Source organism: Suillus paluster (assembly GCF_016628075.1).
Source record: "Suillus paluster strain FC165 chromosome Unknown EDB91scaffold_200, whole genome shotgun sequence".
In the NCBI taxonomy this organism is placed as follows: domain Eukaryota; kingdom Fungi; phylum Basidiomycota; class Agaricomycetes; order Boletales; family Suillaceae; genus Suillus; species Suillus paluster.
The window spans coordinates 1-24,238 of record NW_024537760.1 but is presented as its reverse complement, the minus strand read 5'-3'; the positions used below and the strand labels follow the sequence as shown (position 1 = coordinate 24,238).

Below are 24,238 nucleotides of genomic sequence, written 5' to 3'. Positions count from 1 at the left end.
CTGCGGAAACGAGAATTTGATCAGACTTGGACAAGGTGTGAAAGACCACATGAACGGTATATAATCAGAGGCGATAGATTGTGCAAATCCCGAAGGGACAGAGTAGTGAGAAGTACCCGTTTCACATTCAAAACCGACACAGAAAACATAGCTGTTGTAGAATAAGAATATGCAAATCATGATCTAACCCGACAGTGTATTTGATTTGATTTGTGAGGATCGCACGTCTGATCTGTGTCTGAACATGGTAATAACTAAGTCTGATTAGATTCTGAATACAAAGCCACCATATGACCATTTGCTTCCCCTGGGGATTCGCCCCGCTCTTCGATGCCTCCTGGTGATTGCATTCTCTTGTTCCCTGCCACCTCATACCGCCACGATGTATGGCTCTCAGATCTCACAGCGCCGACCAAGTGGTGCTCCCGGTTTCTCTGTTCCAAATCATGTTAGCCAAGAACGGCAGCATACTATGGTGGGGGACATACCATACAACTTTCGCAGTGATCAATCCCACCTGTCTCCCTTGACCCCCATGACTCCTGCTCTGCCTCAACTAGATGGAGGGCCTCGTGAACAGACTGGCACGGTAATAAATCAACAAGACACTCATCTTGAACATCAAGAAAAACTTACTTGTTTATTAGTCTGGTGATGCTTCAAACGGGCTCATGCAGAATCAGCACAACCAGGTTGGCACTGGACGGGCTGGACAAATGAGCTCACCAGAGTTTTCCCGTCCATTTGGGCTGCCTCACGAACATCAAACACCGTCCCATCCTATGCGAGCCCCTAGCGTGCCGAACTTTACTCCGTCTTCTCAGGGCAGGTCACCTTACCTCGGCCATGATTCACGGACATCGTTCTCGAATAGTGAACCGTCATCCCGTGGACAGTCTCTTGGCCCTGGAATGGAATACAATCAGCTCTTGTATCCTAGACAACAACAGCAGCAACAGGTGTCCACGCGCGGTTTCAGTCGACCTTTGTTGTTCCAGGAACCTGCAGGATACCGTAGTGATGATCTGCAAAATCATTTTTCGCAGCTAGCAGCTGAGCATGTCCGCCTACAGCAAGAACATCAGCTACTTCGCGCCGAGTAGTAGTGCCAGTAGTCCAGCCGAAGCTACTTATATTGGGTAGCTGTAATTAACTGTCGAAGAGGGCATGGTATGGACTTACCATAGGACCTGGTTTCTTCGTCGTGAAGCTGAAACTAAATGCATCGAGCTGTGCGGGCAAGTCTAATTTGATGGTGAAGTTGCTCTTGCTTTCGTCCGTCATCTTTGAGTGAATGGTGGACTTAGCGAAGAATTATAGAAATACACCTTCGAACATGCAGACTAAATTCAGACAGTCGAAAACCGTATGTCCACAGGCTGATTTGTGTTGGGGCAGCATACATTTCACGAGCAAATGAAGATCTGGAAAGGTCTTCTGAGGTGGGTACGTTTTGCTTCTGATTACTCCTGGTATCTCACTCAGATTACGCTCTGACCAAATTCTCGTTTCCGCAGTGAATGTTGGACTTAAGGTAGGGCTCATGCACAACCAACTAACATCACATGACCAACAGCGACTTTTGCGTGACTTGGGAGTGTACAGCTAATAGCCGTCGTAAATGTCACTGTTTGGCGGGGGAAAAAAAATGCAGTCTTCTTTGTATTTGTATTTAAAACAACTGTGTGGGGCTGGATGTTTTTTAAAAAGTTGAGAATTGCGAGTGCCATTAGAAAAATGAGTCTTATGGGCCCGGAAATGAAATCTCTGTGTGACAATTAGGGGGGTAACACTACGAAAAAGGTAAACCTTCACCTCCGCGTCCGCGTCCTCAGATTACTGCACCGCAGGCTGCATAATGCCGAAGTTTGCACTGAGTAACCTGAAGAATCTTGGTGAACGAAGAACCTCGTTGATGCACCGGAGTCCGTGAGTGTGGAGCAAATGCAGAAGTAAGCCCCCTTTTTATTTGATTGTTCTGTTTCACCCGAAAATTTAGATATGCGCGCCGTTCTCGCAGATTCATGGAAGCTTATAAAAGGGCCTAACGGGAAAACAAGCGGCATGAGCAAGCAAAAAACACAGAGGTCATGGAGTCCTCCCTTACTCTATTGTTGCTGAGCTCCAAATATACTCGATGCTACGACATCTAGCTCAATGTTAGTAGCTAGAAATCTACTATAAGATCGTTTTCCTCATATCTACATGAACATGGTTGTTTATGTTTCCGTCGTTTTCCGTGCACACAGCTAGGACCGTTCCTTGCTGGGCCTGAGCGCTGAGCATTTGTTGTAGTGTAGTACCATCACATTACACCCGACAAAGTACATTCAAGGGCAAATTCCAAGCCATCGGGATACTTAAAAATATCTATAGGCTGTATTTCACCAGAAAGTTTGGTTTTCGCCTGTTTTTTTTTCGAACCCTCGTCACATTTAACCCTGTAAGAATGATTTGTATACAAGTTCCATACGACGACTGTCAAATGTGACACAGACTGCGTACATGCGAGATACATGCAATACGGTGTTTCAATGCGGGCACAAAGAGTAGGTACACCATCACAGGAGGCCCTTCTGCCACTCATTAGCCATTAACCTAGCTGCAATTGTGTTGACCTGGGAAACAAACACTTTGAGGGGCAGTTGGAAGGCCGGCCCCTTGAATTCTTCGTTGATGACGCCGCCTTCCAGCTGCGCCACGGAGATGGTGCTGACATCCTTCAGGTAGCCTGCAATGGCGGACTCATACTCGGGGCCAGGGTAGGCTTTCCTCAGGGACAATCCATACCCGTCCAAGGTCTCATGTCCCCGAATATACCTACCCAAGCCATCGACGACAATCATCGTGGGACCAGCGTAATCGAGAGCCCCAGTAGTAGCACTGCCTCCCGTCGTGTTACCCTGAACAGCATGCTCCCCTTCCACAGCGGCCACAGCAGTGGCACCCTCTGGAACTGGGACATGTTGGGGGGGGGCATGGGGAGCCTGATCTGCAGCTGCATTGCCAAGCGGAGGGTGGGGAGGGGAAGGGGAAGGGGAAGGGGAAGGGGGAGGGGGAGGGGGAGGGGGAGGGGGAGGGGGAGGGGGAGGGGGAGGGGGAGGGGGAGGGGAGGGGGAGGGGGAGGGGGAGGGGGAGGGGGAGGGGGAGGGGGAGGGGGAGGGGGAGGAGCAAGGGGAGGAGCAGGAGCAAGGGGAGGAGCAGGAGCAGGAGGGGGGAGGGGGAGGAGTGCCGTGCCTGGTGCGACCATCCCCTCCAATTGTAGCCTTATTACCACCATCCTGTCTGGAATGACCTGAAAATATTAATTGTATCAATGGTTACAATAAGGCTATGATTGCTTACTAGAAGGCGATCCCTCGCCGTCCATATCCCGATCCATGAGCCCCTCTGCTTGGTCACAGTGTCCTGGGGAGAGGGCATGAGATGACGAAGCAATTGAACTGGCGCCCTGAAACTCACTTTTGTGTTTGAAATCGATCCACCAAGGGCCAGCATCGTCTAAAACGCCCTCGACAGTTGTGTTGGCCAAAACAACTTGGTCCACGACCCATTCCCAGCCCACACCGTATGCTTCCATATCGCTACTTCTCCGCAGGCCTTGCCACAGGATCTGGTCGTGAAGATCCCATTCCCAATCCTGATCGTCTTCCAGCATTTCATACCCCGCCGCAGGTATCCCTCGAGGAGCAATCGAGCTTCGAAGGTGTTGAAAGGATTTTTGTCGTCTGTAATGAAGCCAAACATCATTGATTTGTATGAGAGAGGTGAAGGGCGAGAAAAATATACCCTTTTTCTGCCAAGGACCGCTGATACTGCCTTCCAACGCCCACATCTTCTGGAACTTCTCCACAAAGTCCCTCCAGGTCATCTCCCCCATCCACAGATCGTTAGCCGCCTGTTGCACTTCCGCCCAGTCAGGCTCCGAGATTAGGATGTTGCAAATTGAATTCAAGTCGGCCAAGAAGTGATGGAATTCCTCACACGCTGGCGATGACGACAGGACAAAATGTACAAAGCTAAAGGGGTCCTTCCGAAAGTTATTTCCTGCGACATTAACCAAAGTCAGTAGTTAGAAGAAATAAAAAGAAATGAAGATGTCACCTTTGGCCATCCAATGCCACTGTTTCTTTGACCAGAAGTATGGGCGAGTTTCATGCCCCTCATGCCAGCGTTCTGGTAACGCCGCCCCTTCCTCATGCCAGGTGTCGAAGAATTTGCTGGGGTTCTTCAATTCCCCATATGCCTGCGGCTTGATGATCTTGTTAAAAGTCTCTTTAAAGCTTTCGGGAAGACCTTTGATCCACTGCTGCGTGTCTACCGGGGGCGTCAGCAGATCGAGGCCCTCTTCGGCTATCACCCAGTCCTGCTCTGCATTCGCTTTAGGTGGTGTAAGGATATCACTACAGAGGATGGACTAACCGAAAAATGCTTTGTTCTCGGCACTGAGGGGGTCCGCTAGCAAGAACTCTGGTCCTTCTTCCTTGGCAAATGCGAAGTCCTTGTTCAACCAGTCGCGGAGGGACCGGACCTTCCATTCGTCCAGTATCTTGACGCGCTCTGCTGCAGGCTTTATGTGGTAATGCAGACCCACCAATTGATCCACCACCAGAAGTCTTGCCTGAATGTGAGTGACGAGGACCGTCCCGCAGTTCTGTCTGCAAATTGTAGCCTTGTCTTTCTGCTTCTTCGTCCCCCTTTCAGCCTCACGCTTCCAAAGTTTCCAAACCTCGGTATATAACACGATATAGTAGCACAGCTCCAGCCACAGGCCCATGTACCTGATCGGCAGCGGGACATACCCTAGCCTCTTCTTACCCTGAAAAACGGGCACCCTGGCCATGTCGTAGGGTTGGTGGTCTTCCGGATTGGTAGCTAGCAACTTCTCCGGGATGCCGTAGGTAATCACAATCCCGCCGTTGGATAGGTACTCGTCCAAGACAATTTCTGCACTATTTGTCGGGATTGAAAATGACGTGATTGGCTGAGCAAGTGATCTCGGCGCCGAGATCTTTGATTTGGTCCTTATGACAACCATGGCACGTGTCTTGATGCTGGCAGTGCCCTTCGCCTTGTATGTTTTACTAGGAGCGGTCTTTAGGGGACGTTTAGCCGTTGTCGGGGAGCGCCTAGCTGTCCGTTTGGTGCGTGCCGTAACGAAACAAGGTCAATGAATGAGATTGTGGAACGAAAGGAGAAGCAGGTATTGTAGGGTTCGCCATGTGTGGCTTTGTTTGGCTGTGGTTCGTTTTCACATTACGATGCCAAGTCTTTGGAAAGGCCCACAGTGTGGCGAAGTAACGCTAGATATGTACATACACCAAGGGTCAACAAATTTACCACCAAAGCATTGCACACGTACTAGAGCAACATAAAACATATTCAGGTTGAAAAAATAGCACGCATCCCGACAGACTTGGCGACGATGTCATGAATAAATATTACCGGTTCATTTTAGTACTGAAGTCTGCCATGGGTTATCGCGTATTGCAGCTGATGTCGCTCATTTCAAATGAAGCATTGCCAAAAGACCCTGCAATCGCCATTCTTAGACCTATAACTGGTGCATTTTTCTATTCAAATATTGACAGAAGGCTACATGGCAGCTCATGTGATCGAGGGCGCGCGCGATAGCGAAAGACCTTACGAGTTCATTGCAACAAAAGTGGCACACGATATTTCTCATTCTTCTACTCGGTTGTCATCTTTGTTACTAGCTTTCATACATGAACCAATTCCCTGCAAAGGTCCATGCTCGTGCTTGAGAACTGCCACATACACCACAATGAAGGTTAGGGGCGGCCTCCTTTTGCAGTCCATATAAAGGGGCCGGCCGGCGTGCTGCTGACATCTGGCTCAGTAGGCCAGTGGCCACACAGCACGAATTTATTCGACGTTAAGAACTCCTGAATTGCTGCGCCTACTTTGTGGTATGTCAGATTGTCTGGGACATGAACTTGGAGGATCTGTCGAGACCCCAAAGACCGAATGAATTGGTGCGATCTCTGAATCTCCAGTTTATAGAGCTTGAATTTGAAGGACTTTCCAGCTTTCACAATATAGGCAGTTTGGTGGATCTTGCCTCTGTACCAATTATCTTTGCCCTACAATTGTCCCATAGTTCCTAGGACATGACCTTTGCTTTCGACAATTGCGACCTGTTCCCGACTGTATTCAAGCCTCAGGCTGGCCTACAAAGATGTCAGGAGCATGACTGGTCAGCCTGTTTATACAGACTGCAAAAGGAGGCTGTCCCTCCACACTAGAATTCACCCTTAGGGCGGCTGGCCACCACACACATGCAGCAGAGGCAGGCAGGCCTATTAATGAATGCTAGAACAAAACGATTGCATCCCACTGCGTACATGCGCAGCTCGGTGAATTCAAAACTATGTTACTGAACGATTCCGGACAATGGTCCCGACATCCGCACTCCGTACCCATAACCGGGAACACATGGGTCTATCATACATTGATGTATTACACCATCGAATCGCTGACAACTATAGGTAGTGATACACCAATCTCCCAGATACAGGTGCCTAATAAGGACAGGTGAAAAACTCTTCATCTGAGTATGGATCGTCGTCATCGGAGTGGACATCGGAGTGGACGTCGTCGTCGTCGTAATAGAGTATGATGACACCCTGAGGTGTATCATACTTTTTCCTGTCGCGTTGCAGATCTCGAAGCCTGCCCAGTTCCTGCATATTATTGGTGATATTGACGCGAGTGTTGCCACCATCCTTCGTTACAAAGGTTCTCTTCTTCTTCATTTTCCCACCGACAAGAGGTATTTCCCCCGCCCTCCAAAAGCTATCTTTTGTCGGGGGACCTTGCACAACTGTTATATACAAAATGTCAGAAATAATCTTTACAGACCAAGCGATATAACTTACCAAGCCTAGTGGAGACCTTCTCCCTCTTCTTAATGACACAAGCGTTCAGGCCCCATGGGTCGTCGCTCAACCCCGACCAGGCATCAGTGTCGGCGGCATCTTCCACCTTCTCAACGTCACGAGGATTCAGACCCCATGGGTCGTCGCTCAACCGCCACCCATTAGTGTCGGCGGCGTGTTCGACCTTCTTAACGTCGCGAGGATTCAGACCCCATGGGTCGTCGCACAACCTCAACCAGGCATTAGTGTCGGCGGCGTGTTCGACCTTCTTAACTTCAGTGGCCTGTTGGTGATAGATCAGTTGTGTACCTGTGAATGAAAGACGGCGAGCGTTACTTACGGGGCCATTTCTACGTTTAACGCGGCGGTCGAATGCATCTTGGTCAGACCTGCACCTCTTGAGAGTTGGCAGTAACATTATAACTCGAGAATGTGAGACGACTTAAAGGATTTCAAGGTAGAAGGAAGGTTAAAAGTGTTGAGGAAGGTAAGACGAGTCCGGCGCATCATTTATTCTGTCCCGTTGTGACTATTTCCCACGATTGTTCTTGTGTGGATCCACCAGGATGTGGACAATGTTATTCTGCAGTGGGTATCGATCCAGCACAGGTACATTATTCTATCGTCATTGTCTGGGTGGCGCCGTTGATATTTCTTCAGGGGGATGCGCCTCGTGTATTTGCCAGCTTATTCCCCCGACTTCAACCCTATCGAAGAAGCCTTTTCGGCGATCAAAGCTTGGATAAAGCGGAACCGTGACTATGCCAGAGGTGAATTTACTGGAGAACTTACCTGTGATCCTTATAGCTAACGATTCAGTGGGATCATTGCTGCCTTTCGACCACTTAGCCCAAATATCTGGGCTCTGTTCATACAAAAATGTGTCGCAATCAAGGAGCATTATGGCTTGATCACGAAGCAACTTCTGTTATCGCAGATCAGCGATGCAGGATGGATGTACGATCGATGTCCGCAAGCTTGCTACGACACCCCTAAATCACTATCAGTAATACGCCTAACCACGATCTCCGGAACTCCGGAAGGTAGCTAGCCTACACCTCACCTTATCTGCACCCCTCAGCAGGACAGCCCTGCACATCAGTTCTCCGTCCGTCCGGATTTCCGCAGGAAGGCCATGCTGCCCATGTCTGTCTTTCTGATTCAGACCTCCTCCAGTCCGGAATCTCCTTGATGGACTGTACTCCCTCTTTCTTGTCAAACTCCTGCCGGACCTCCGGACCATTCCCAGTTCCGCTCCTTCACCGGTTTCCGGACGTCTTCCATCTCTGTTCATATCTCAGTTCCACCTATATCCATATCTCCGGATTCCGGTTCCCACGTTCATCAGTCTGCTTCCTGTCTGGAGTTTAGTTTCCCCTTGAACCTCCGGAGTTCCGCCGAACTCCTCCTGCGTCTGACCTCGGGACATCTCCGGACTTCATCGGACTTCACTCCCGCCCTCCGTAAATTAAGGGCACGTACTCGGGGTAAGGAGCGCAACGCACGAGCTGAAGCCAAGCCCTTCAGATTCGACCCATGAGCACGACCTTAACACTTCTTCAGCATGAGGATCAATTTTTATGAAAGACGCCATTGAATGTTGCGAGGTTTAACGGGCCTTGTGAGTTAGCGATCTGTTTTGTCCACTGGTAAAGCCTTTCTCCACATTGTTGCTTCCACAAAAAGGGGCGACTGCCAAAAATGTGGAGGAACATCGGTCGCCCATTTCATGGGGAAAACCTTTCCCCACATTGTTGCTTAAACAAAAGAGGCGACTGCCAATTTTTTTTGTTTCTTTTGGGGGGGGGGGGGGGGTTCCACAGGCGAGACTTGAATCAAAATGTGATTCACAAATTATCCATTTACACGTGGAATTTTGACACAGGAACTATAACAAATTTTGACTGCCAGCAAATCGGCAGAGCAAAATAACACATTTCGATACAAATTTTAGGTCCTTCTAAATGTATTCTATACATTAAGTTGTCTGCTTATGTAAATGTTAGTACGAATATAAACTTTGCCGACTCGGTAAGTGCTTTGTAATTACAAAATTTTGAAGCCTGGACATGTGTCCCGCAAAATATTATATAATAACAGGCGTGTTCCCATTGGAGGAAAATTCAAATCGTCCTCAAAGTTAAAATGAAAAAAAAAATTGATGATGGAAAATTATCATGGGCACTCCTCTCATCCAAATTCAGGCAATCATTCTGCTGTTGCATCAAGTAGGAACACACTACAGGTCTCATTGACTAAATTGTCCAAAAGAAATCGAATAGCGCAATGTGAGGTTAAGTAAGGGACACAAGGGCATCCAGGCTAGCTATTGAGCCGGGGGCATCACCATCGTCAGCGTCCGCATCCAATGCATTTAGCCTACGCCTCTTGCCAGACGGGGTGACTTCTACCCCTGAGGCGAATAGCGACTGAGACTTCGTGACCAATAGGGCTGGCCCGTACTTCTCCTCCTGCAGGGTTTTTCGCAGCACGGCAGCGTCTTGGACAGGCCAACCGGATAAATCAAGGTGCTCGTTGAAAATGCCTATGACAGCGTCGTGCGAGTGCAGGGCCTTCATACCCATCTCCTTCTGGTAAACAGGGGAGTCCGCCATGAACGCACGTGCAGCCTTCAACATGTTCTCTGTCACGACAGAGACTTCTGTCATCGATTGCTCAAATGCGCGCTGGAAGTTGTCAAATACCACCCGCTGATGGTCGGAGATCTGCGTGTACCGATGCGAGAAGAACCCGGCAAGTGTATGGATGAGATTGTCGAGCGGTTTGCAGTCGACAAACAACACATGCGGAAGGTTGGTTCTCCCAATGAGCCAATGCGCTTTCGAGGATGATCCGGGGTCGGTTTCGAAGACCTGTGTTATGAGTTTTGTCCGGTGGACGATGTCCATGTAGGTCTCCTTGTACATAAGAGCCGTCCACAAAACGACATAAAAGCTGGACTCGAGGTCATCCTCGACCGTGTGTATGGCATAGCTATGCTCGACGAGGTAGGCAGACATGAATTGCCAAGTTCCCTTGGTAACAGCAAAATTAGTACAAGATATAAAGTTTGCGCATGGAATGAATATACTGTGCGTGTTGTTTGTCGGGGACCCTGAATGCTGACTAGCTTTGCTAGGTCCCAATCGATAAGGTAGCCCTTCCCTTTGTAGATGACGACATTTCCAACACTAAGGTCTCGATGTAACACCTTTGCAAGTTCAAATGCGTCCTTGTGAGCTGCGTCGGTAGATCATGAATAAGATATGTTATCTGAAGTTGAGAAAAAATACGTACCGATCAGTGCATCACGCACAGACAGAATAAATTGACGAGAACTCTCAAAGTCAGTCAATTTTTCGCCCACAATATCGAGAACCAGACGGTGAAGAGTGTGCGGAGTGAGAAGTAAATGCGAACTTGCCCATTCAGCGTGTCCGAACTTAGCGGTTTGAGTGGACTGCTGAGGGATAGACGGGGGAACATCATGATATGCAACGCAGTTTGCGATATTGGAAACCTTATGCGACTTCAATAATTTGTAAGTCTCGCCTTCCGGTAAGACATCTGGTAACGATACCCGCCAAGAGTCCTTGAACATTACGAGCTTCTTGTTGACAAGGTCAAATGCAGGACACGCGCGTGTCCAGCGGCCAACAGGCGAATGAGGTTTGGTAATGGGTTGGGGAATGATCAATGTGAGGGAGCCAGAGCCCTCGACATTAGGGACTTCGATTTTAAACATGCGAGTGGTACTGGGAATATTGAGCTGTGACCTTGCGAGGTCAGCCTCCTTGTCGCTAACAAGCGTTACAGAAGTATCGACACCACGCATTTCAGGTGATGCTCGTGCGTAACGATGAAAGAAGTCGGCCAAGTCTGGCTCGTTATTGTAATTGATGGCGCTGGTGACGATAGCTCCCTCCCTATCCCATCTGATGATGCGAGCGCGATCACGCACGATCAGGACAGAGAATGCGTGGGTACGGAATTGGGTGCCAAGCTGAGCTGCAGTATAGCTCGTTATTTGTCCCAACGTGTCCATACCCTTCTCTGTCTGGGATACAACGCTATCAGCTCCAGAAGGTTCGCAGAATGCGTCGTGGGAGTATGACCATTTGAATTCGATGATGATTTCTGTTGCGGAAATATCGCAGTTGCGCGATGAAGGTTCATATCCACCAGGATACACGCAGACGTCCGGCTTGACGTTGAATACTGTTGAATTTATTTTCGAGCAGTTCTGCGTGTCCGCATGATTATGAGTGTCGACAAACGACAATTGAGGAGCGAAAGGTTTGATGGCGTTAATCTGGAGTTAGGCTGTCAATAATCTCACTATCGTATGTGCGGGGTACACTCACGAAGGGTATGTAAGCACTCTCCTCATTTTTAACAGAGAGAACATCGGTAAATGCGCCAGCAGCGAGGGCTGAAGTGAAGGACGAAGGGTCATAATCGGGTATTTGAGAAGTCGGGAGGAACTCCTCGAGAAATTCCCCGATTGGCATCGGGCCCACAAAATAACCTTTCATCTCTTTACCCATGGCGTTAATAGTTTCTAGCCGGCATCGTGTAAGAGTCGTGAAGGGCAGCATCGTGGAACTGTCCCGTTTGATGGGTGTGTCGACGACGGCATCAGGAGCAAGATAGGAGCCTTGCCCAATATGAGGCGCCACTGGTTCTACAGTGCAGGTGCCCTGGGACCCGTCAGCAAGCACCGCAAGGTCGGGAACAACGTGCATGGTATAAATACTACTATGTACAACGTATGGATGAGATGGGTATAGATAGCGGCTATGTATAGGGGTAAGTATGGCGGGTATGTATGAGGTAATGAAGTGATGACTAACGGCAAAAATCGGACCGTGGTGATTATACGGAGAACAGGGCGAGAGGGAAGAGGGAAAAAAACACTAAAAACTACATTTGGAGCCTTTTATACTGAACGAGTCTCTGTCCGGATTTTCCCGGATCCACTACAAAGTGGAATAGAATATCGGTGGGAAGGATCGGTGACCTGGTGACAGAGCCTTGAACACAAGTTCAAGAATCGATTAGCCTAACTTTTAGGAGAGTGAAGCATCAGCGTCGCCATCTTGTAGTCTAATACATGGTGTGAAACTATCTATCATGACCGAGCAGAAAAGAGGAAAAGAAAGATCCTTTTGGCCTTAAATAGTGAATGAAACTCAGTCGGGATATTGCCGAAACTACTCTCCGCCGGATCAACTTCATCAGGAGTGACGTCATGATCTAAGTTATGTACACGGATCCTCCCGCCTGCTGTAGCGAATGATATGATTCAGTCCTATTCATTGTGAGACCGTTATAACATATGAAAAAAAGGGGAGGAACACACCCTACACAAAGACACAGCAACGATATGCTGTGAAGAGAAGTTCCATCGCGCGAAATGCGACACTACCCACGCAGGCCTCAGGCACGACAGTTTCGAGATGGTCAGCAAGCGCTGAGAAATATAAACGAGCTGGGAAGTGAGGATAGTGGCGGAACTGAGGGAGGTGACGTCGCACGGCGAAGCTCACTACTCGCTCCGTCTCAAAAATATACTTGATGATTCCCGGTGTCGGTTGCACGTTCCTAATACAGCCAGGATAATAGAGGATCAGGCTGTTGCCCACATGGGTGGAGTCACGGGTATAGATGGATCCCTTGTGGAGTGTGCGAGCATGCAAGACTGCCCGCCGAACTTGGATGAGTCGGTGGAGGTCCTCTGGAATAACTTGTTGTGGTGTAGGTGGGTGATCTTTGGACACAGAAATAGGATTGGCGTCAATGGAGGGAGACACAGATCTATCAAATAGAGACTTCACCTCCCTAAACATGGGAGGACAAGAAGGTCCGTTCAGCCAGCATTTGAACTTTGCTGCCTTGATGTATGAGAGGAAAAGAGTTGATTCTTGCTGACCTGCGTAAGAAGACCACTATTGACACGGAATCGTACCGAAAATGTGATTGCTGGGCAACTGCTGCAGCTGCCCGATGAGACGCTCATATGGGAAGCACCACCATGACCTTATGGGACCGAAGAGCTGCAGGTAGTCCCAGACATGTAACGCCATGCGGCCATTCGTACGATGGGGTGCATGTGGAAGTAATACCTGCAAGTCCCTCATCCAGTCGACAATGTATCCACGGTATGCTTCTGCTCGCGCGGTCGTCATAGATCGTTGACATACAATGTGGACGGCAGATACAAGGGTCATCGTATGATCACGGATGGCACGACGACTGGCTGCGATTTCCGAGGTGCGATGAGTAGATCCCTCACCCCGTAAGCTAACCAGAGCTATGGGTAAGTATGCTGTCGTTAAGGTGCGCCATTCATCGGCCTTCACGGTCCCAGCTTTTGTTTTTCCGAAGTAGAAGTTATAGGAGACTGATCTTAATGAGGATGGCGTATCTGTCATCCTAATGACATCAGTAATACGTCGCATGACTTCTGGGGGTACCAATGCGCAATTTGGACAGCCCAGAAGCGAAAGGTTGGGTTCGACGCTACACAGAGGCGGCTTAAGAGGGTACAATAACACCAATAAATAAAATACCTACCCAACCAATAAGCGATTTAACCCAATGGGGTTTGAGGACTTTTTTGCCAGGGTGTGGGACGTCGGGCGCGATGCCCAATCCTACCGGCACGAACAGAAGGGATGCGACCGTCTTGTTCAACAGTTTCGTTTCTTCTCTATCTGTAGGAGGTGATCCTCGATAAGCTGCGTGTCATTCCCCTCAAGGTTGGAACCTCACCGCTTCAGTAAGGAGGCTCTGGATTGATTTGACAACTGACGTCTTTTTATTGGAAGTCTTGAGGTTTGTTGAGGTCAACGTCGAGGAAGGGACAAGCAAAAGCAGGGATAATATCAGGCTTGCGATGTGCGGAGTCAGCTGTGAGGCCTAAAAATCCACGGAAATGAGCGTGCGCGAGACCCTCCAGTAGACAATGCATAGCGTCGACGACGATTTGACGAGAGGGATCCCAGTATGATAACTTCCAGAGTGTCGAACACCGCACCCCGTGTGATGCGAACAACTTGTTGCGCTCAGCCGAAGTTCCGATATTCTTCGAGAGCTCAGCATAGCGGCACACTTCGTCCTTGTCCCGAAGTCTCCAATCTTCAGATTGAATATCTGTTTGACCACAAGTCGACCTATGCCAGCAATTGCAGGCAGTGCAATAAAAATGGATTGTTGAATCCGCTAGCTGAGCGACCTTTCTCGCCGCCGGGAGGTCGCATACTAGACAAGCTATAACGCTGCGTGTCACTCGACCACGATCGTTGAGAGCTGTGCGGGAATAACGTATCCCACGCTCCCAACTTTCAACCATATCATCAACCACGGGATCAAGGAAGAAATTTAACTCGTCTCCCGAAGGTTCTGAAGGCCCAGGAATGATGCCAGCTAAGTACATGTTCTCGTGCTTGTACCGGATATTAAGGGGGAGGTTCAAACATGCGCATGAGATGATGCCGGTAGATGTTGATGTATTTCGCTGACGATTGCCCTTCAACGTCGAGCGTGAAAGCGTATCGGCCTTCATCGCTTGTCGATAAATCGAGACTGGCCGGACGGACCCCAGAAGGTGCGAAAGAAACTCGCGTCCCAGACATCCTTGACAATATGTGGCGTACTCCCGATGGACGCTAGTAATTCATCACAAGGCTTGTCCATCAAGGCCTCTAGGTCGGGACGACACAGCAATCCGGCAAGGTAGTCGTGCAAGTGGTGATAAATGAAGGTTTTTATTGGCTCGAATTGCCCGTCAGCGGAGCGCTGCAGCAACGGTTCGTCGCAAGGACCATTCTCTGTTATGGGTCTGTTGAAGCAATTCGTGGGGTATCACAGGTGACTTGAGTTGGGGTCGGCCGTCAGTTTGTAAGTGCAATTGTACGCTGGACAGACTGCATAAGTAGTGGTCTGGTAGTCGAGCTTAAAGCGTGAAATGCCTGCGCAAGTGGCCACCTGCTGTAGATTTTCTGACTTTCTTAGGAGTCACGATGTGGAAAAATGGAATCACGGAAGGAAAGAAAGAAGGATGGTGTAAATGGCTGTGTTTTGTTATATACCCGATGCGGCATTACCACAACCCTTGGTAAGAATACAAGTGTTCGGATCGACCATTATTCGTCTTAGTGGACGCGAATTTCTTTGCATCTCATTTTTATGTAGTGATACTTATTGGACTAGACGTGACAAATTACATCGGACCTCAAAACTCCCGGTAGGAAAGAACGATTTCCCCATAAATAATGCGCACACCAACCGATCATCAATGGTGATTGATATGTCACGTGATCGAGTTTTGTTTATTTGTTTATTTGCCTTGTTTGGTCATGGTTTTCTTCGCCTTTGTTTGGTCGTGGTTGTTTTTTCTTCGTCTCTCTCTTTCTTCCCTTCTTTCTTTCTACATCCTTCCTTCCTTTGTTTCTTTGTTTCTGCATCCGTCCACATTACGTGCGCCACCCGCCTATAATACGCTTGAAAAAGTAAGTCGTTGTCGCTCTGCTTCTAATGTGGTTCGGTCCTTGTCTGCAGTCCCAACCGTCTAACATACGCCTGCCTGTCATGGCAGGTGCATCTGGTGTACTCCAAAGTTATGTTAGGCGGGGCGGCGCCCCCTCTACCCTTTACAGGGTGGAGTATTCCTGGGCTGTACTGCCTGGGAGGGGTTGTTGCTGGGACTTCAACGTCAGTCTTGTCGCCCCGCCTTCTGTGACACAAGTAAGTCTGTTGTGCTTCTAACGGGGTTTGCTCTTTGTCTTTGTCTGCAGTCCCAACCGTCTAACATACGCCTGCCTGTCATGGCAGGTGCATCTGGTGTACTCCAGAGTTATGTTAGGCGGGGCGGCGCCCCCTCCGCCCTTTACAGGGTGGAGCATTCCTGGGCTGTACTGCCTGGGAGGGGTTGCTGCTGGGACTTCAACGTCAGTCTTGTCGCCCCGCCTTCTGTGACACAAGCAAGTCTGTTGTGCTTCTAATGGGGTTTGCTCTTTGTCTGCAGTCCCAACCGTCTAACATACGCCTGCCTGTCATGGCAGGTGCATCCGGTGTACTCCAGAGTTATGTTAGGCGGGGCGGCGCCCCCTCCGCCCTTTACAGGGTGGAGCATTCCTGGGCTGTACTGCCTGGGAGGGGTTGTTGCTGGGACTTCAACGTCAGTCTTGTCGCCCCGCCTTCTGTGACACAAGTAAGTCTGTTGTGCTTCTAATGGGGTTTGCTCTTTGTCTTTGTCTGCAGTCCCAACCGTCTAACATACGCCTGCCTGTCATGGCAGGTGCATCCGGTGTACTCCAGAGTTATGTTAGGCGGGGCGGCGCCCCCTCCGCCCTTTACAGGGTGGAGCATTCCTGGGTTGTACTGCCTGGGAGGGGTTGCTGCTGGGACTCATTCTTGCTTTATAGGGCGCCTCCCTCCAACCTGACAAGGCCTCGTAATAATAGGTGGAGAGCTTTGGAGTACTCTGCAAGGTCTGGCGGTGGCAGGCACAGAATTGTCATAGAATCATCTCACTCCTTTGCAGAACTTCCGCTGGGCCTAGCCAGGTACTACGGTGTGAAGCAGGAATCATTGGGCTCTGACTTTTCTGTGCGCCATTGCCCTGGCTGCCTTGAACTTTTAAAGACAATGCAGTAATCCTCACTCATGTACATGCCCTGTGGCAGGACAATTCAATTCAATCCATTGCACTAGAAACAAATTATTGTGAAGGGTGTACTGCGCCATGCATTAAGTTGATGAGAGCAGTTAAAGTGATTCCATAATGTATCAAATTTCAGGACTTGGATCCTTACACAAGTCTTGAGCTTTGGAGAAATATCCCGCCGCCTCCTCAACCCTAGTCTGACGCCTATGCATGGCTGCCCGCCATAGTTCAGGACTGGTGTTTTTCTCCTGATGAGATGGACACATTGCCATGACATAGGATTGCTGAGGGTATGATGATGGTGGATCCAGGTGGAAACTGGACAATGAGCCCTAGGTCAGACAGAATCAAGTGTCCACTCTTGGTAGGGTCATAGTTGCCTAGAGCGGTGATGCTACACATGCCGCTGGCGAAATTCAGGTTATCCGTGTGATTCAAAGTCACCACGGTAGGACCTAAGTTGAATGTTGCTGCAGGGAACACGCTGTTTTAAAAGTTCCATGCCAAACCCGGCTGCCCTTTCCAAGAGTGATCTCCTGGTGTTGGAACAAGATTTCCTGGAACCTGCATCGTTGAGCTAGCGGCTCATCCAGCCCAGCATCTCTTGTCCACAATCACCTGTTGACCGCCCCCAAATGACAGTCCGACGGTAAGGCAAGGATAGGCATCTCGTCGGTGCTTCATGTCATCATCGGTGAAGACTCGACGGTCCCTTGCATCCTCCAGGCTGCAGCTACCGTATCGTGCCAGCGATCATCCTTGGGTTGTCCAGCAAGGACACCGATGATCCGTTCGTCCTTGTCCAACAAAACATGAGAGGTGCTGTCACGTCCATCGATGAGCCTGCCTCGTGGAATAGGCACGTGCAATGTGTCTTGAAACCACGCATGCGCTTCACCTGAAGTTTGATTACATCCATGGGAGTGTTGGTACATGTCTGAAGTATTTAAAACTCGCCCTGCATATTCGCGCATAATGTACATGAGGGTAATGCAGCCGTATGCAACGTGTCGTGAAACTACACATGTTTGGCCTACACCGCTCGTCTCGTCAGTCTGTCGGTATGTTGCGTCTTAGTTCATCATTCATTCACTCCACGTCTTCTGCCTCGTCATGCTTCGAAACTCAAAACATCGCACCATACCAACGCTAAAGTCGCACATGGATGCAATCGACCAGGAGATGGACGACTCAATGGCGATGTTGAAAACGGTCTGGCGGGTGATACTCCTTGCAAAGGCACTGGTGGAGAGGGTCAAGAATGAGTGCGCAACCTGGGACGACAGCATCTCCGAACGGAAGTAGACTGACCTAACTAATCGTTCGGCCGTCCGCATATGGATAGGATGGTCGCGCAGGCACCGGACGGACTTGTTGGAAATCTGAAGACACGATTGGTAAGCATCAACATCATGACTGTGGGCGTTCAATCCGTGACTATACAACTAAGGTCCACTCATGATCGCCCACTCGTGGGCATCTTTCATCGACTATAAATTCAAGGCCCTGAAAAGGCGACACAATATCCAACATTCTCTCCAACCCCATCAAATATATATCCATTCACATCACCAACTCGCGAACACCACTCATGTCGAGTATGGCTGGAATATCTGAGGGCCCGACGAAATTCACGGGTGCCATTGAGCTCAACAACAAAGGCAAGTCCTTCACCACTGTCGGTAATCCATGCGATGAAGTTGGATCGTTACTTACTCACCTAATCTTCACAGTTGCTCCAATATCACCTTTTGTATCAGTCCTGGAGGACATGATCCAGGAACAATACGACCGAGCTGACGATTGCCTGGACTCTGACGATGAAGGTGACGAGCTTACGAGGGACGTCAACATGCGCGTCAGGAGGCGGATGAAGATAGCACGGAATGGCATTCAAGCAATGGTTTATGCAGCGTTTGCCATGTTGCGCATTCCAAAGCGGGTCGTCCGCCGGCAGCCTGCCCATGACCACGACGCTGGTGAAGAAGACGAGTATTCCAGGGAACAAAGGCTGGTAGAACGCCTGGATGAAATCGAGCAGGAGATGGACGACTCAATGGCGACGTTGCAAATGGTCCGGCGGGTGACACTCCTTGCGGATGCACTGGCTAAGGAAGTGCAGAAGGTGAAGGCTGAGTGCGCAAACTGGGATGACAGCATCTCCGAACGGAAGCGGACTGTGAACCGGAGGATGGATAGCATTGCAGATATCGCGGAACAAATCATGGCATCGTGTCAAGACGCTTTCCAACCCTACCGCACACAAGACAAGCATTATTCCCAGGTGTGGTCTGTGATCTATTTGTGCCGCGACGCGGGGAAAGAGGTGGATGAGGTGCAACTGCATTCCTTGAACTGGTAGTTACTATACATCATAGCATATGTCTCCCTTACGACTGCCACGTGCTACATCATTTACAAATACCCTACCATCATTGTCCTTCCACTATACCCTCGGATCGTGATCGAGACTGTTCCCATCGTCCCACCGAGTTGTCTGAAGCCTTGGGCAACATCAACATTCGCTCCTCTTCGTCACTCTCTTCCAATCTCATCATTCTATCTGTCTTTATTCCATCAATTAGCAAGCAAAGTAACGTACCCAGGCTAACCTAATCAGCGAGTTTGTGTGAGTTTGCTGTGGCTTTGGCACAGACAATGACAGAAATGTCCGCCTGAAGCGGGGAATGGACGTAGTATTCATATTGAGTCATGAATGCCAACATCATACGTAGCGGGCCTTGGAGGGCAATTTGTGTGATAATGAGCGGGAGCCCACGATTGATATACTGGAAAACCACTTGCCGTATGGCAAATAGCACGCACTGAGTAATAGCTCTGGAAGGGCGAGGAATGTGGAAGGACAAGCTTGTATGAATGATACAGCTAATTCTAAACCAGTAATAGCTAAGAATAAAGCAAAAGGAACTAAAGTTACAATAAAGATAATTAATCCACCTGAGAACATTTGATATAAGAATGTAGATGATATTGAAGTATTGTTACACCAATTAATAGAATAAATGGTAATTTAGGAGAAGACAGTAGGTCTGCAGCACAATGGTGTTCTATTTGTGGAATCGCACAAGCGGAGGGGCTTTCCCTGTGGCCAGATTGTCGACGAGTCAGGGGCTACTTTACACTACATGATAAACCGCGTCCTACATCAGACATTAGGCGCATCACCGTCCACTGTCCAGATGGCGTATGTTTATACAAACTTCAACGTATTATCTTACAAGGAATCCCGTGTGCCGTTGATGAACGGCAACGACCACCGTGGACGCTTTGTGGTGAGGTCACAGTCTCTCAATTGCAGCCTTGTTCCACATGTTTGAAACATAATTTGATGAGCCTCGGTGGATGTTCACGCTCTTTCAGTTTACCCTCGTCTTACGCTGAACATTAACATCTACAATGTCTTCAGACTCCAAGGTCGATCATGGCCCATGCTATTTCAACCGTCTCCCGTATGATGTGGCTATACATATATTCAAGCTTGCAGCACTTGGCACTCGCAGCACGAAAGAAAGCCTCCGGCCATTCAGTCGGAGCAGTATGAAAATGCCAGGTATCCTGGCATCAGTGGATAAGCGCTGGAGACATATAGCATTATCCTCTCCGAGTCTGTGGTCCAATCTGGGATGTACCCTTCGGCATATGAACCTCGAAAAGGAACCATCCCAGTTGGTCACCCTCATCGAGCGGTCACAGCAATGTCCTGTGACTGTTTTTATTGATGCACGAGCCCCGGCGGGCATTGAAGCCAGGTAAGCTACACCCGTCTCTAGACATTACATCACACGCTCAGACGTTTCTGGATTTAGCATTGCATATGCCTCCATGATTCCCCGAATCATGGAGTTGCTGCTCAAGGAGATCAAAAGATGGAGATCTCTCACCATCTTTTGCCAACGTTGGGACCGACTCGTCCCACACGCCTTTAAACTGCTGAGTACACCCACTCCGACAGGTGCTACTTGCCTGGAAGTTCTGGTGCTCAAGGAGTTTCACTCCTTTGAACCTCTAGATCGCCTTCCGAGGCGGTCAGTACCACGCGCCCAGCTAGTCGCTGCTGGAATGTCATTGGATGCCCTATTCCCTCAAGATATCCGTGCACGGTCTTCCCCACTCCCCAGATTGCGTCGTCTGGCTCTCGACGGGGTTCCTATAAACTGGCCATCATTCTCCCACCAAATGCACACAAACGTCTTTCGATCCTTGCATGTCTTGGAGTTGTCCCAATTTTATGGGCGTGGTTGCTGTCCAACTGGCGACGAGTTTTCAGCGATTCTTTCATCCTGTCCCCGGCTTAGAAAACTAGTGCTGATGGTCTTTTCCCTGTCGGGATTGCCAATCAATCACAAGGCCGTACTGCTTCCCCGCCTCGAAGAGCTTCGCCTGGGATATGGCTCTGGGTATAGGGATGTTGAGCTCGCCATCCGTGTGCTGAAACAGATTCGTGCCCCGAATCTTATAAGCCTTTCCATTGAGGATTGTGGAACCGCCCATTTTTCTGGTCCAAACCCAGAACCTCTTATCAGATATTGCGAAAGTGGTGCTTTTCCTGCCCTTAAGGCTATCAACGTCATTGGCGTCGATTCAGTCGATCTTGACAGCGCTGTACTTTGATATAACGGTGCGCTTTGGGGTGTGTAGGGTTGTTGGTTGGGAAGGGTGAGCAGGGTCTGGTCAATGTAACTTGCATGCACTTCTTGTACAGTTAAAGCCAAAATTATCGGATTAGACACGAGCCCTGATGTAAAAATGACTCTAAATCTTTGAACATGAAGCCTATCAAGCTACCAGAGACGAATGTTCGAGATCCGATCTCGGTTCCCGATCGTCCTTCTCCCCCGTTGTGGGCCGATCGTTACCAGTTAGGCGTACCATCGCAGCCTCAACAAGGAAGCAGAATATGAATAACTATGTAATTAATCATAGCTAGCCGTGTCTGTGAGACCACCTTTCAAATTGTTCAACTCATATGCCAACTTCCTGCCAGATTCTTCCGCCCTCCCAAGCATTTCATGCACAGGGAGAGTGGAATGGACTTAGTATTAATATTTCCGGAATGGCGACGTCACACATAGTGGACCTTAGAGGGCGATTTATGCGAGGATGCGCAGGAGCCCACAGGTGATATACCGGAAAATCATTTGCTGTTTGGCGAATGGCACGCGCTGAGACATTAGAATGGTATGGAATGAGAAAAAACCCGGCAGTGGACAATGGTAGTCGATGTGTGCCCCTGCGGGCGGGAGACCACAGTAGGTCTGTAGCACAATGGTTGACCGTGTGTGGAATGGCACGAGCAGAAACCCGGCAGTGGACAATGGTAGTCGATGTGTGCCCCTGCGGGCGGGAGACCACAGTAGGTCTGTAGCACAATGGTTGACCGTGTGTGGAATGGCACGAGCAGAAACCCGGCAGTGGACAATGGTTGACCGTGTGTGGAATGGCACGAGCAGAAGAACTTTACTTGTGGCAGATTTGGTTGGTGGACATGCACCACTCCGCAATACACCGCGTCCCAACATCAGACGTCAGGTATTTCAATGTCCGCTGGCCACAGTACAAATAACCACCGCCATCTTGTCCGATATAATCTCACTGGCTTGCTACCCTTCATCGTTTCAAACACCCATCTCAAACCCATCCACCATCTGTTACAGATAACGTCCCAGTCTCGATAAATCGCAGATCATGCCCAGCACTGGTGGTATTGTGATCAAGATGATTCCGGCTGCCCCAGGTGAGTGGGTTGACGATGGTTAGGTTAGTTAGTTAGGGTTAGGTGGTGTCGACACACGAGCGCGAAGCGCGAGTGTGGAGATGTGAAAGCTGTGAGAGGAGACTATTCGGTAGCAAGTTTGCCCTCGCTTTGGTGAGCAGAGGACGCTTTCGATGGTACTGGCCATCTCATCAGGCTGAATAGTAGTTTTTATACCTGTAACGCTGTAGATGTGAGTCTAGCAGCTAAGTTTGCTATCGTTTAGATAGTAAACATAGAAGGATAAGGGTATATTAGTTCCCGGATCTATCTAGCGAATGAGACGCGTAGGATAGGCCAATTCCAGTCTTCCGCAGGAACAGACGCATAGATAGGGGCTTCTCATGGGACGCACAGGGGCAGAGATAAGATGTGAGATAAGATCACAGGGGTGCGTCACCTACAGCCGCCGAAGGCGGACCGCGCGCGGAGCGCGCGGGCGGCGTTCCGAAGGAACGCCGCCGGCTTTAACATGACATGAGAAGATCCGAGGATCATAGGAACCGGATTAACGGTAATACCGAAACAATGGAACAAACGCAAAAAGTGACATGTGAAGTGTCACGCACCGAACGGGCGTTACCCGCGGAGCACGGAACTGTCAACAGTGGGAATCTGACGGAGCGCGCGGGCGGCGGAACGCCGCCTCCGCGTTTCCCGATCATGAGAGACAGCGAACTCAGGGGGCCGCGGGACGGCCCCCTATTTACTAGCAAAGTAAACATCAGACGTATAAAAGGAACGCCGAATGGTGAACGGTGGTATAACTTAGTCAGACATGGCACGCTACCGCCAATATCACAATACCACTTCACTCGATCAAACCAAGCCATGGGGCTATTCTCGGGGTCTGCAACTCGCTCGAGTCGAGCAGATCCGTCTTCGATCGCTCCGGATGCACCGGGACGAGAACGTTTATACCGGCGTTGGCACGCGCAAGCTTAGGCCGCGGCTTGACACCGCAACCGAGCGCGCGGGCTATACCGGCAAACGTACGTTCTGGCTGGAGGCACCATCCATCCTCCTAGCTAAGTATGATCCGGACAAACGCCTTGAGGCGTTCACCCGTGAGTGAATGTGGCTCTCACTTCTTGGACGAGACTAATAGACGACTTTCAGTCGCCAATGCATGCCGCCATCGTATGCCAGACACGTTGCTGCATCAGATCTGCACGTGGCGATACAAGGCGTGGTTGGTGCAGACGCAGGACTTACTGCCGCCGACCCAATGGTACCCGGGCATCGCTGCTCAGGGACCGGGCCGTCAGGCTGCCAGGTGGGCAATCCAACCTAAAAGGTGAGTTCTAGTGTTACCAACACTATTTTTTCCGTATTTTCGGTTTGTTAGTTTCGGTTAACTAATATACCTGTCCGATTAAGGACACGTATGACGCCAGAGCCGGAGTTGTTCCGGCGGGCCGACTTGTCCCTGGATTCCGTTTCACGGGATTACAGGGAGGCGGTCACTGGTACGCCAATCCCAAGCCAAGGATTCTTTGCTTGGGATAATCAGTCGGTCCGCACCTGGAGAGGTGAGGAGGTGCAGCGGTACGTGAACCTGCTGACACATGAGGAGGCGGACTTGGAGCCCAGGTCTCTGGACGGCGAGGATAGGTGGTAGTACTATAAATAGAACTACCGTAGCCCAATCGTTTAACAAGCCGCGTTGGTTTCCCGTCGCACGAATGTAATCGAGTTGCGCCACTATCGCCAGAGCCCCTAAGTGTCCAGTGTGAACGGTTACCCGTAAGGTGAAGGGGTTAGCTCTTAAGATAGATTAGAGTTAGAAGGTTAGCCCGGTTAGCCGTTAGACGTTAGGGTTAAGCTACGGGTGGCAATCAGCAAAACATCATCTCCTCGCGGAGTTGATTGCCACGCACGTTAAGTTAGGTCAAA

General features: G+C 49.7%; 11 protein-coding genes across 11 annotated transcripts; 5 read left to right on the top strand and 6 right to left on the bottom strand.

Annotated features, from left to right (window-relative positions):
• Window positions 1-382: 382 nt before the first annotated feature.
• Window positions 383-1,103, top strand: EDB91DRAFT_1256566 (uncharacterized protein; the record flags this gene model as incomplete). Its single annotated transcript, XM_041324182.1, has 2 exons — window positions 383-589; window positions 648-1,103. The coding sequence occupies 2 exons, from the start codon at window positions 383-385 to the stop codon at window positions 1,101-1,103; spliced, it is 663 nt and encodes a 220-aa protein (XP_041169253.1).
• A 1,458-nt stretch (window positions 1,104-2,561) lies between these two features.
• On the bottom strand, window positions 2,562-5,038 carry EDB91DRAFT_1256565 (uncharacterized protein; the record flags this gene model as incomplete). The annotated part of the gene is made up of 5 exons (XM_041324181.1): window positions 2,562-3,295; window positions 3,346-3,408; window positions 3,463-4,047; window positions 4,105-4,371; window positions 4,423-5,038. The coding sequence occupies 5 exons, from the start codon at window positions 5,036-5,038 to the stop codon at window positions 2,562-2,564; spliced, it is 2,265 nt and encodes a 754-aa protein (XP_041169252.1).
• A 1,504-nt stretch (window positions 5,039-6,542) lies between these two features.
• On the bottom strand, window positions 6,543-7,317 carry EDB91DRAFT_1088484 (uncharacterized protein; the record flags this gene model as incomplete). Its single annotated transcript, XM_041316451.1, has 3 exons — window positions 6,543-6,844; window positions 6,900-7,182; window positions 7,240-7,317. The coding sequence occupies 3 exons, from the start codon at window positions 7,315-7,317 to the stop codon at window positions 6,543-6,545; spliced, it is 663 nt and encodes a 220-aa protein (XP_041169251.1).
• A 2,494-nt stretch (window positions 7,318-9,811) lies between these two features.
• On the bottom strand, window positions 9,812-10,137 carry EDB91DRAFT_1007044 (uncharacterized protein; the record flags this gene model as incomplete). Its single annotated transcript, XM_041312336.1, has 2 exons — window positions 9,812-9,934; window positions 9,991-10,137. Coding segments are annotated over 2 exons (270 nt in total), but the record flags the coding sequence as incomplete, so codon positions are not given.
• Window positions 10,138-10,152: 15 nt separating this feature from the next.
• EDB91DRAFT_1064455 (uncharacterized protein) lies at window positions 10,153-11,446 on the bottom strand (the record flags this gene model as incomplete). Its single annotated transcript, XM_041314707.1, has 2 exons — window positions 10,153-11,211; window positions 11,306-11,446. The coding sequence occupies 2 exons, from the start codon at window positions 11,444-11,446 to the stop codon at window positions 10,153-10,155; spliced, it is 1,200 nt and encodes a 399-aa protein (XP_041169249.1).
• An 816-nt stretch (window positions 11,447-12,262) lies between these two features.
• Window positions 12,263-13,333, bottom strand: EDB91DRAFT_1256562 (uncharacterized protein; the record flags this gene model as incomplete). The annotated part of the gene is made up of 2 exons (XM_041324180.1): window positions 12,263-12,831; window positions 12,868-13,333. 2 exons carry the CDS (start codon window positions 13,331-13,333, stop codon window positions 12,263-12,265), a joined length of 1,035 nt encoding a protein of 344 aa, XP_041169248.1.
• A 1,926-nt stretch (window positions 13,334-15,259) lies between these two features.
• Window positions 15,260-16,559, top strand: EDB91DRAFT_1088481 (uncharacterized protein; the record flags this gene model as incomplete). Its single annotated transcript, XM_041316450.1, has 5 exons — window positions 15,260-15,412; window positions 15,462-15,647; window positions 15,698-15,850; window positions 15,928-16,113; window positions 16,164-16,559. 5 exons carry the CDS (start codon window positions 15,260-15,262, stop codon window positions 16,557-16,559), a joined length of 1,074 nt encoding a protein of 357 aa, XP_041169247.1.
• Window positions 16,560-16,797: 238 nt separating this feature from the next.
• EDB91DRAFT_1064451 (uncharacterized protein) lies at window positions 16,798-17,058 on the bottom strand (the record flags this gene model as incomplete). Its single annotated transcript, XM_041314706.1, has 1 exon — window positions 16,798-17,058. A coding segment is annotated over one exon (261 nt), but the record flags the coding sequence as incomplete, so codon positions are not given.
• A 1,102-nt stretch (window positions 17,059-18,160) lies between these two features.
• EDB91DRAFT_1088480 (uncharacterized protein) lies at window positions 18,161-18,931 on the top strand (the record flags this gene model as incomplete). The annotated part of the gene is made up of 1 exon (XM_041316449.1): window positions 18,161-18,931. One exon carries the CDS (start codon window positions 18,161-18,163, stop codon window positions 18,929-18,931), a length of 771 nt encoding a protein of 256 aa, XP_041169245.1.
• A 1,055-nt stretch (window positions 18,932-19,986) lies between these two features.
• Window positions 19,987-21,201, top strand: EDB91DRAFT_1064450 (uncharacterized protein; the record flags this gene model as incomplete). Its single annotated transcript, XM_041314705.1, has 2 exons — window positions 19,987-20,339; window positions 20,361-21,201. The coding sequence occupies 2 exons, from the start codon at window positions 19,987-19,989 to the stop codon at window positions 21,199-21,201; spliced, it is 1,194 nt and encodes a 397-aa protein (XP_041169244.1).
• A 1,919-nt stretch (window positions 21,202-23,120) lies between these two features.
• EDB91DRAFT_1088478 (uncharacterized protein) lies at window positions 23,121-23,963 on the top strand (the record flags this gene model as incomplete). The annotated part of the gene is made up of 3 exons (XM_041316448.1): window positions 23,121-23,409; window positions 23,492-23,639; window positions 23,723-23,963. The coding sequence occupies 3 exons, from the start codon at window positions 23,121-23,123 to the stop codon at window positions 23,961-23,963; spliced, it is 678 nt and encodes a 225-aa protein (XP_041169243.1).
• Window positions 23,964-24,238: the final 275 nt, after the last annotated feature.